Source organism: Oryzias melastigma, linkage group LG2 (assembly GCF_002922805.2).
Source record: "Oryzias melastigma strain HK-1 linkage group LG2, ASM292280v2, whole genome shotgun sequence".
NCBI classification, from domain to species: Eukaryota; Metazoa; Chordata; class Actinopteri; order Beloniformes; family Adrianichthyidae; genus Oryzias; species Oryzias melastigma.
Window position 1 is genome coordinate 1,696,950 of NC_050513.1, and position 12,170 is coordinate 1,709,119.

Below are 12,170 nucleotides of genomic sequence, written 5' to 3' on the forward strand. Positions count from 1 at the left end.
TTAATTACCTGTTAAAAGTAATCAAGGTCAGGTGGTACCTCCCCCAGGGCAGAAACCTCAGCAGGTAGTTGGTCCTGCCAGAGAGCACTACTGATGACCTTTAAACCAGCCTCCTCATCATCATCATCACCACCACCTCCACATCATCATCTGGGGTCGCTGTGTGACAAGCTGCAATATACAAATGCAATATATTGTCATGTTTAACTGAGTGAAGCAGACCCAGATGCTGGAACCCAGAAGGAATACGGGAGGCAGATGAAGATTTACAGTTTATTGTCCGTGGTTATTGAGGAGCTGAAGAACAGATCTGGAATGGCGGGTGATGATCCAAGCAGAGAGGCAGGCTGATGGAGTGTGGCGAGCAGAGAAGATCGGAGGCGACGGATGGACCTGGGGAGGGCAGACATAATTAAGGTAAGCGATGGCGAGAACACTAGATCAAAACTAGGCAAATACTGAGAGGCCAGGCTACTGCACTGGGTGAGGTACCGAACTGGCGATGACTACTGGAGCAGGCCTTCCTTAAGATGAGGACCGGTGATGAGGTGATGTCCAACAGCTGGGTCCAATTGAAGGGGCACCATGATATATATAAATTAATCGAAATATATTCCAAAGAATACAAAATGCTGCTATGTGTTAGTTCACTTCCATGAGGTACAAAGGTGTGATGCACCTCCAGCACTTGCAGGAAGATTCCTCTGAATCTTGTCTTCATCATTCCAAAAGCACGCTCTATAATCGAGCGCGCTTTTGGAATGAAGGATGGAGGATGGAGGGGAACAGTTTTCTGTTTCTGTAGCAGTGACCGTCAAGGTCACCAGGAGATTTGATCCTGATGTGACATCCATCGATGGCACCTGCAGCTTTAAGGAAAACTCTGTGCTGTGCCAGCCCTGCAAACCCTCAGGACTCCACCTCCAGGTCCTCAGGGGTTTTTGGAAGGTGAAGGTCCTTATGGCGAATGGCCACCACCTCCTCGGTGACTGTGGATGATGCAGTGGACAGTGGAACGAGAGATCCAAACACTCTTGAGATCATCCTGTAGGATACTCTGCTCGCCAACCAGGAGAGAAACACCAGGATCTCAGTTACATCACCCCACAGACGTCACCAATGGAGGTTCAGGAGGACTGCAGGAGAGTTCCTGTTCACTCTGATTCTGGATCTTCACTGTTAATAAACTGCTCCAGGAATGAGAGACTGCATTACAGGTGTAGTCTGCTTAAAAAGAAAAACACAAGACATACATTTTCAATAAAAAAGAAAATAAAAACTTAAAACAAAAACACAAATGTCTGGTTTTAAGTATTTTGTTAGACTGTAAAACATCATTATACTTAGGTAAACATGAGAATAACAAAATACTTAAAACTACTTGTACCGATATCATATACAAGTAAGGTAAAATTGTTAAAATTAATTTCTGCAATAAAAGAAGTCAGAAGACAAAATAAACATTTAACACTATTGTAGTTTGAATAATAAAATAAAAACAGTATTTAGTTAGTTTTTTTTTTACAATCTTCTTATGCTCAGACAAAGATAGGTACTTATACTCCGTTGCATTAACTGAAATTACTTGTGAAATACAACTTGAATAATCTACAAACCCACAAATTCAGTTATTGTATATTTTACAACCTTTAATGGAGTTGCTAAGTAAAAAAAATAAATTAAACTATTCAAAGCTAACATGTAAAATAGCTTGATGTCATGGTTCAGCCCTGCTCCTTCACCTCTGCTCTTCCTCCTCTCCAATTTCATTCACCTGTGTCAATTAAGTTCTCATTGTGCTCCACTTGGTGTTCACACTATCTAAGGTCCTCACTTTCACCTCCTTGCTGCCAGTTCATTTAATCATTTCATGTTCCAGCAAGCCACAGTTGACATATCTCTTCTAGTTTCATGGTTTTGACCCTTTTCTGGACCCGTTTAATGATTTTCAGCCTGATTTTCTGGTGTTTTTTTTTCCTGCCCTGTTTTTTTGCTCCTGATGAGTTTGAGGTTTCTGGAGCCTTCGTCTCATCATTAAGGCTGCTCTTAATGCCTCATCACCCTCCTGTGGATACTCTGCCTCCATATGACTGCAGTGAGTCATTCTGGTGACACCATTGGTCCTGCGTATCCATATTCCGGTTTCCTCTGCTCTGCTGCTCCAGGACCCCTCTACATAAGACAACACATCACCCCAAGCTTGGACTCGGTATAATTGATAACTTTGCTCATCTGACTTTCAGGCTCACCTGTGCATCTGGTGGCAACAAACTACCTCCACCTCCAAAATAAACACTTTAAATAAAAGCCGTGGTTGCTCTGCTTGGGTCGTCCTCTTGAATCCCTAACACTCGAGGTTTTTTGTTTTTTTAAAGAGTGTTTGTACACAGTACCTGCATATCGTTTTCTCTCAGCCAAAATAATAGCAAGTTCCTGCGACGGCAATGGATCTGCTCCAACTCCTCCAAAAATAAAAGTTGAATAAAAAAAACTCAAACATTTCGAGCTTCATGCTTCACAAGTTCAACTCACGGTGCCTACGCTACAGGAAATTAGCCAGGAAAGCAACACCTACTTGTATTTCGTTCACAAAAAATTAAAAGGCTAGACCGTCCAAATTTAAAGCCTTTAACATACAATCTACCGCTTTATGAAGAACCCGGCCGTCGGCGGCATTGGAAGGAATTCAGATGCATTCAGATAACAAACGCTGACGTCATGTCAGGGACATTAATTGGTTGGATATCGATGTGTTCCTGGATTGACTACTTGCTCTGGTGACAATGTTTTGGTGAAGGTTTACACTATGATCTTTTTTTTTTCGAATTTCTGGCCCGTCGAAATTTTCGGTCTCGAAATTAAAAACACTGATTTTTTTTTTAAGAGAAAATATTTCTGGGAGCATAAAATTTTACTGCTTAAAAAGCAAGAGATGGGAGAAAAAAAAAAATCAGGATAAAAACTTCCATAGAACAAAAACATCCTTAATCAGGAGTTTGTTTTACTTTCATGTAGAATCTTAAGAAAAGAGGATTTGTAGTAGGTGGAAAGGTACGAGTACCATTCGATAGGCCGATTGCACACAAAGGCAGGAGGCGTGGCTTAGAGTAAAAAAAAAAATATTCATTACAAAAGTTATAAAAACAATCACACACACTAAAATAGGGATGGAAGATCAGTTAACTGAGGCCCGTTTAGCTACGCAAGGTGGAGGCCCCCAAAACAAACAACTAAAATAAGATTCACCCCACTAACGTGATATTGCACACTCACAAGTGAATCCCTTCACCAAGACACGGCACTCCAATGGGGGGATAACCTCCACCTGGGCACGAGACTGGGTCCTCACCACTGAGGGGAAGGGGAAAACAAAGAATTAAAATTCACACACACACACACACCGAAATAAAACACTTAAGCAGGAGTGGAGCCGGGCTGAGTGGCTTCTGCAGCTCCACTACAGATCAAAAACATAACAGTGCTCCTAAAAAAATTAAAAGCACCGCGTTAAAAACAGAGGGCTAAAAGGTTTTGGATAAAAGTTCAAAAGATAAAAGCCTTCGTGTTCTTTGGTTCTCTCCCGGTGGGGGACTGGTTTCGGGTGTTCCCTGGTGGTCCGTCGTGCACCTTCGGACGAAAGCAGCGGCTAGCCACCCTAGCAGAACCCTCGTCATGCACGACGCGATGGAGAGCAGGCGAGCACCAAGTTGTCCCGACAATCAATATAAATAAAGCAGCAGCTGATCCGATAACAGCGGGAGCGCCAGAAAGTCCCTGGCTGTGGAAGACATTAAATTAATATAATTAAAAAGGATAATAGCTTAAAAGAAGTGCGAGTCCTGAGGACTGCTGACTTACCACGCTGTTTGTCACCAGAAACATAAAACAGCACACAAATTGCAGAGGCTCTGTTTAGGGTGAGTTTGGGCTGTGATGTTTTTCTGGAGCTATAAAATAAAGACACGAGCGATGTGAAGCCTGCCGACAGACACACTAAAATCTATAAAAATCTATAACCGCTGGATCACACAGGGCATGGACGCAGTTCTGGGAGTTCTAAAAATATATAATTTATTACAATTAAAATATGCTCAGCATCCCTGCACCTACCAGACCGGGTCAACAAGTGGGGAGGGATATCCAAAATAGGAAAAATCACCCCACACATGTGCACAAATAGTGAAGGGATGGGGGAATCCAACCCAGGAATCACAACAGACGTGGGTCCCTCCACCACCTAAAACCCGGTTCTTGCAGTGGGCTGGCTCCAAAAACAGATTAAAAAGAAATACAAAATGACAAAAAGCACAGGTACACAAGACTAAAAATGGTTAAGATGGCGGATTGTTCTCAGAGTACTGGGTGGTGGCCAACTTTCCTAGCCTCAGAGGAAACTTCCAGCACTGCACGCTCTTAAATGCTGCAGTGTCCCATCTGAGGTGGTGCAATGATGCCGTCACCCAGCCCAGGGTACCGTGGATTGACGCAGCAGCACTTCCAAGTCCAGTGACGAGCCAAGGTAGTCACCCCCAAGGGTCCTGCTGTCCACGCCGAGGCAGCTGGCCAAGGGTGGAGTGAAGAGGGTAGAGGCACTTGGGTCACACAGAGGCCAGTCCAGTCCACTCTCAGGCCACAACTTCCTGCACAACAGTATAAAAAGGAATTATAAAATCATAATAAAAAATAACAAAGGCCAAGCATGGCAGGGTAAAACCACGCAAGGCAACAGAGGTAGAACAGGCGAAGCAGGCAAAGCAGCAGGAGCTAACGGTCTGACCCGTCTGTCCTACCGAGTCACATGCTCTCAGGGTGCAGTGGAGAGGGGACCCTGGTGCTACAGGTCCATACACTGGGCTTTAGGTGCCCCACTGACTGGGCCTGGAACCTGTAGCACAGTGCAGCATCCCCTCAGAGTGCAGTGTCAGGCACACAGCAACTCTGCTTTTCATAAGCTCCACCACACCCTTTGGCCAATCAACGGGATTGCCGACACCTGTATAGCAGGTGCACCATTTCATCCTGCTACACTAGCTTAAACCCTCCGATACACCACTAGCTAATCGAGGGGGTTAAAACTGTAGCTCCTTTATTCATGGAGCTCTCTCTGTGGCTGATGCAGCGGCTGGTGTCGTGTTGGTGTCGGACTTCATAAAAGTTTGCTCTGCTGCCGTCCAGCTCGTTCGGCAGACTCCGGTCATGGTCGTCTCCCCTCCAGTCTTAACATCTACAGGTTTGTTCACTCAACAACAGCTGCTTTCACATCGAACACTACTTCGCCATAGACCGCGGCGGGTTCCGATGTGGAGTCTACAGCAAATGCGCAGTGCTGGGCGCGGATGAGTACTGCGGCGAGAATCCGCTGGTATGGGCCACGCGGCGGGGTGGGGAACCGGAGCGCGGCAGCTCGCTGTGCGGCGATCTCAGTCACCGTTTTCCAGCCCCACAGTGGGCAAGGAACGGGGTGGGGGGCACGAGCACAAGCATCGTTCAATAGCTGGAAGCTTGGTTCCCGGAGCTTGTCCAGGTGTTGTGTCAAGGAACGTGGATGAAAATATACCTGTCTCTGGGGCTTTGGGGAGTTTATTGTCATATTTGCACTTTCCTCCCCACATGTGTAAAACAATCACAGCTTCCTGTGTTATAAAAAGTAAACAACATTTGTTTGACAAAGTTAGGAAAAGAAAGATCATTTATGAAAGTGTTATTTGTTATGGAAGCATGAAACAACTTAAATAGTTGTTTGTGCTGCAAATTATGGGTGGGGGGGATTCTTACAGGCTGGATCAGGAGGTCAGACAGAATATGTGGTAAAGAAAAACAACTCAAACATGACAGTAAACTCACAAAAGCCTCAGAATAAAGTCTGTCATAATCATCCACCTTCTTTTGTCGCTTTGTACAAGCTGTGTGTTACTTTTGTGTCAAGTGTTATTTTGTTACACTTTATGAACAGTATTTTGAAAACCTTTAACGCCAACTAAATGTGCATGTTTTGTTTTTGTGGAGTTCTTAATTTCATACCCCGCTGTTTTCCTAGATCACCAGGGAACCCGACCATGTCTACATGACAAAAGTGGACTTCAGGTGCTCAGCACTTATCCAGACAAAGGCTCCAGGTGTGAGGAGTGCGGGGCCTGATGTACAAAAAGCAGAATGTGTCTAGTGAGGCTTGCAGTCAGTGATCTAGTGCAGAAACAATGATTGTAAATTAATGTCTAAATAACAATTTATGCCGATGTGTTTGAATTTGTTGTCAGAAATTGTGTCGTTTGTTTTTCAGTTACCCTTTCACCTATGACAAAGTAAAGTGAAGTCACCATCTTCCAAAGTGAACACTGTGACGTTTAAAAAAATAAATAAAGTAGGGAGCACTTTTAAAATCCTGGGCACTAGATGGTCCCCCACTATATAGTTTAGTAGTATTGCAGAATTATGGTGGGAATTCAGACAAAGCTGAACTTAACTTAAACGAAATGTAAGAGTACCGGTATTATTGGTATTTTTGAGTTTAAATAGATTCAATGAAGGTGTTTTGTTGTTGTTTTGTAAGTTTTAAACATGGAACTAATGTGTTTGATTTTTATTAAGTTTAAAGAAAAAAAATGTTTTTTGTGTTTAAAATGTCATTACAATTCTAATAAACATACTGTACTTTCTGCAACTTGGTTTCTCTTTATTTAAAAAAACTGTACACAGTTTTCTGTTATATTTAACACAATTGATATTGTGGCAGGATAGATTGCTGCAGGTGTGGCTGTGAGGTTAATTGCAGCCACTGGCCTCTAGAGACACTATAAAAAGATTAGGTGCTCATTGGCCATCATGGGCCAGTTCTGTCAGTCTCCTTTGCACAACAATATCTGCTGTAAATTTGCACAACTGATTTGTAAATATCTTAGTCACTTACATATGCATAGTTTGTTTATTTCTTATATATACCTTGTTTTTAGTCATCCTGTAAATATCCAAAAAACATTACATTTTTTATCTTTATGGCATTTATAGTGAGCTGCAAAGTAATAATTTCATTGTACAGGGAAACCCGTTTCTTTACTGTACATATGACAATAAACCCTTTGAATCTTGAATCTTGAATGGGCATCTTCTGGCCTGTGGGACCGCCCACTTCCTGGTGCCCACTTCCGATTAGCCTTGTTGCTGCATTTTCTGTATGCTGAAGCAAATCGGTTGCACCGCTCTCCCGCATGCGTGAACCAAACATCTCCTCCGCTAAAGCATTTCCCGGTCTTCGGACGATAACAACAATAATAACCTCGTAGGATGTCATTATAGCACTTAAAATGTTTATCATAGTAAAATATTCAGTTATCGTTGAAAAAACGAAAGGAAAAAGACACGTTAAGGATCAGGACCTTACGATCTTGCAGTGACTACAAACGGACTACAAATGTTTTCTTCTTCTGCAGTTTAACATGACGGCAGTTTACTCCCTAAGCTAAGAGGATACAGCACAACTTCAAAACACTTTGAAGCCCATTTTAATATTCCAGTTTTCATGGTCTGCAGGTCTGAGAGCACAAATCTCAAATGTTTGCAGGAAGAGACTAAGGGGGGCTGATAACCCGGTTAAAGAACAGAAAGACTTTGATTGAGGATGCTGTCAAATGTGCAAAGATCACAGACATATTTTCAAGGAGTCATAGAGAGGAAAGGGAGAGAGAACTCAGAGCCTAATACTTATTTTAACTGAATATACATGAAGCTAATGTCACTTTGAAAATTGCGCTGTTTTACCACAATTAGTAACCTAACTAAACAAAAGTACTTCAGTATGTCACAAAAGTGAGTACACCCCGATATTACCGTAGATTTTTATTTATATCTTTTCACGGGACAATACTACCAAAATTAATTTTTGACATAATGAGAAGTAGCTAATGTCCATCTTGTGTAGCAATGTGGATTTATTTTTCCTTCAACATTCCTCAATATATATTACTCTTATTGTATAGAAATCCCAGTGAACAAAAGTGAGTAAATTCCTCAGGGAAAATGTCTAAATTGAGCACAATGAGTCATTGTCCTTCTCCAGGATCATGTGATTTATTAGTGTTACAATAGTTGTGTTTGAGATCATGCACCTAATCTCAAGCAGTGTAGTGTCCCAGAGCATCGTTAGTCAAGCTTTCCTGGAATGCAATGACTGCTCTCAGACTGAATGATTTTCCTTGGATGGCTATAATGGAGGGAAATTCACTCAAAGAAAATCTTGTTTTCTGTTCTGGAAGGTCTGTGTCTATCCAAGCTATTTCTCCAATGCTGTAGCTGTGAGTAACTGTTCCTGCACAGAGCACATTTCCTGAGGTGGCGTCTCCTGTTCTAAACTCTGATGGACACTGAGATGGATTCAGGGTAGGTCTGAGGCAGGGCGAGTCTGGAAGGCTGAGTCCCTCTACCACAACAGTGTCAATCTGAGCCACAACAGCATCCATCTGGACAGAAATGGCTGGAGATATGTGTGGTACTTCCTGTGTCACTCCCTTGCTGAGATTGCAGTACTGTGAAGAACAGCGTTTTGTGAGACAAACACTCTCATGGTCTTTGAAATGACAGCTGAGATGTTGCAATATCCATCGATTTGAAGGGCACCAGATCTTAACTGGACAGCTTCAAACATTGTACTGAGCAGCTCCGCCCTCTGAGAGTAGATCTGTTGGGTCACGCCATCTGTGGCAATGGCCTTCACTAGCTGCAACATTTGATTATCCCTGTCTTTACTGCCTGCAGTTTGAAATGCAGAGCTGTCACAGTAGGCACAGCATAAACACTGACAAAATGCATCAAATGCACATGTGTTGAACACACAGACTGTGGAATGTGTAAGTCTGAAAAAATTTTCCATTGATTAATAGTCCCACCTTCACTCTTCTAGTCCCAAAAGATGGATCTACATGGAGCCATTCAGCACAAGGAAAAAAGTTTGATGTCCTCTTCCCTTTTTTAGGTGGAATAGCTTGATCCCTCCAGTTTTCAACAGCATCTTCATCTGCTGTCTGAATGTTTGTAGCAGCATCAGATTCCACTGAAGACTGAGCATCCTTTTGTGTTTGGCCCTCTGCTCTGGGGGTAGTCATGGATGTTGGCTTGGGTTCTGTTAATTTCGCTGATCCCATTGTTGATTCATCTTTGTTTTTTTCTTTTGAAGAACTAATCAGCATCTTCCATTCAATGAAAGACAGATGGCGAACAATGAAGCGATCCACTCAAAGGCAAGGGTTCATGCTTGAAAAGGCCATGTTTTATATTTTTGAACTCAGCTTCCACTGTGGCTTCCACTTGCTGGGATCTTGGTGCTGGGACAGAGCGGGACCATTATTCCTGTCCAGAGTGGTAAATCAGTTGCCAGTCTTATTAAATGGGGAATCATCTCAGGAAGGAAGTGGATGTTATCCCGATCCCCATTGGCTGCTGCAAGTGATGTGCTCTCCTCACATATCTCTGTTACCCACAGACGGAGGTCAGTCTGGATCTCAGGACATGGATCGACTAATGAACAATAAACAAGAAACAAGCTCTTTTTGTTCAATGCATCACGAATTGTAAACAGAATACCAATAGATCTGGAGACTTTGTGTTTTATATGATTTATGTGAGATTTCCAAGAAAATGTATCATCAATTATTACTCCCAAGATCTTTATTTCTTTAACATATTGGATTTTTACCCCATTTAAATATAATTTAACATTTTCAACCTTTCTATTTCCAGAGAATATCATGAATTTGGTTTTGATTTAATTCAGAGATAACTTGTTATGAACAAACCATTTTTTAACCAAATAAAATTCCTTTTCGACAACATTCAACAACTTAACAATATTTTGTCCTGAACAAAACATATTAATGTGTCATCAGGAAACATAATGAATTTCAACTTTTTCGACATCCAAAAATATCATTAATGTAAATTGAAAACAACTTTGGTCCACAACTTTTTTTAATCTTCACTTCCAGACCTCAGTTTTCAGTTTCAATTCCCTTTTCGAGTTTTCACTAATGAGCCTAATTTTTCATGGGGGCGGGACTTTGAGCTCATTGGCTACCTGAAAATGCATCCCATGATTCCCCAAGAGGTAATAGAGATGTGACGTTTTTTCTGCTGCAGATCGTTGTTTGTTTATGTCTCCGCCTGCGTCACCCCACAACAATCAAACTCATGGAGGGCAGTATCACTGCTGTGCAGTTTTACCTCACTAGTATCGCGGAGTACTTTTCACGGTCTCACGGTTTTTTCCGCGCGACTTTGCTGTTGATCTTGTCAATCGATCTCCTCTACGCCGTTTATCTCATCCAGGCGTGGCAGCTTTACATCCATCTTCATCGTGATTAGACTTCTTTGACTTATTTTTCTTTAAACGTTACAAAATGAGAGACGAGGGTAAAAATGTCCATTTGTGTCTGAGAAAAGTGGAGAAAATGTATAGTGAGGAGTCATCTTTCCACCCTGAGAAACGTGTCCCGGTAGCCAATGAGCTCAAAGCCCCGCCCCCACGTGAAATAAGGACCAGCTCAACAGTGAAAACTCGAAAGAAGAATTCAAACTGAAAACTGAGGAAAAAAAAAAGAAAATTTAAAACAGCAGCTGTTACTAATGAATAATTTGTTTTCAATAGTATTTTTTTATTACAAGTTTTTTTTTCAAATTTTCTTTTTTTTTAATTTATAAAACGTTTTTTCTAATTTTCAATTTTTGTTTTTTTCAAATTTTCAATTCTTCTTTTTCAGTTACAATATCTATTTCATTTTCTTTAAGCTGATTTGATCCCGTACTGATTAATGACATATTTGGCGAAATAATTAATCAAATCAGTTAAAGGTCATGGAACTGCTGAGCATGTCTCTAAAAATACATTTACACAGCTATACAAGATGAACATTTGACACTTTTCATTGTGTCAAAAATTCATTTCAGCAGTGTTGTCCAATGAAAAGACATGAATAAAAATCTGCAGAAATGTAAGTGGAGTACTCACTTTATGAGATACTGTAAATATTCATGCACTGTATACATATGCAATGATGATTGAAATGAATTCTAATATATTTAAGCATTTATTTATGCTCTTTATTGCATGTTTTTGTAGTCAGGCAGACATATTGACTAAACTATAATAAGGAGGGGACAGACACAGCTGAATGGAGAGGAGAGTCAAAAAGGAATTAGAAAAGTTGTCTCTAGGACTGATTAAAGTCTGGTGAGAGAACCTCAGAGAGTACTAAACAGAACTGTCCAGTCCAGCATCACAGTGGGACAGACCCAGAAAGTCTTCTGTGGAGGATTTGACTGGCAGGAAAGGTGTTGAGATGCTACAGGAAGACCATGAGGGTCCAGGTGAACCAGACGTAGAACTTGGAAGCTGAACTGTAGAAACATTTGTTCACCAGTTTATTTTGATCTTTTCTTCCTCCCTCCAGAGTTCTATATGTTCATATAAAGCCTCAAACAAGACACTCCAGCATCAACGAATCAAAACCACTTCATCAGCATGAAGATCCAGGTTTGATCCAGGCTTCCTGTGGTGGAGCGGTCGTCACCATCAAGAAACTGTTGGTGGTTTAATTCCAGGTGGAAGCTCCTCCCCCCTCTCTCACACTGACGTTTCTGATGTTCAGACTCATGGTTCAGCTGCAGAACTGTTAGAAGGTGCGTGGACTCATCAGATCCGGACCTCCTGGTTCTGGTGGGAGCAGAAGAACTGCTTTGTTCTTCAGAAAGCTTTTTCCATGGCTCAGCAGTTTGACTGAAGCAGCTGAGAGTCTGGATGCAGACAGACCTCAGCAGCTCATCCAGAACCTCATGACAGCCGTAAGGATTTGAGATCTAAGGGGACTTTTTTTAGCTCTCTGAACCAGAACAGTCAAGTACAGGTGAGCTCTGCTCTCTTCTCCTGATTTGATGATGTCGGCATTTGCTTCTTTAAATATGAACTCCATTTCCTGAATCCTGTCTGTCATGTTTATGCAGTCTTTTTCAATAAAAATGCATAGACGCTGCAGATTCTATTTGTTTATATCTGCTTCATTCTATCTCTCAGTCACAAACACTCTGAATAAATTTGATTTTTTCTCCTCATTCTATTAAACCTGTTATCAGACATATGAGGCTCCATCATGACTGTCTTCACTGCAAACACTTTATTCTTCACAGGA

The 12,170-nt window shown here is 41.6% G+C and overlaps 1 protein-coding gene across 1 annotated transcript in view; it reads right to left on the reverse strand.

The window, feature by feature from the left end:
• Positions 1 to 6: 6 nt before the first annotated feature.
• Positions 7 to 12,170, reverse strand: part of LOC112142995 — a 15,499-nt gene continuing 3,335 nt past the window's right edge. The window contains exons 5-7 of the mRNA XM_024266714.2: positions 493 to 679; positions 271 to 393; positions 7 to 171 (exon numbers count right to left, since the gene is read on the reverse strand). Of these exons, the coding sequence (XP_024122482.1) occupies positions 287 to 393; positions 493 to 679 (294 nt within the window). The 3' untranslated portion in view covers positions 7 to 171; positions 271 to 286. The remainder of the gene's footprint in view (positions 172 to 270; positions 394 to 492; positions 680 to 12,170) is intronic.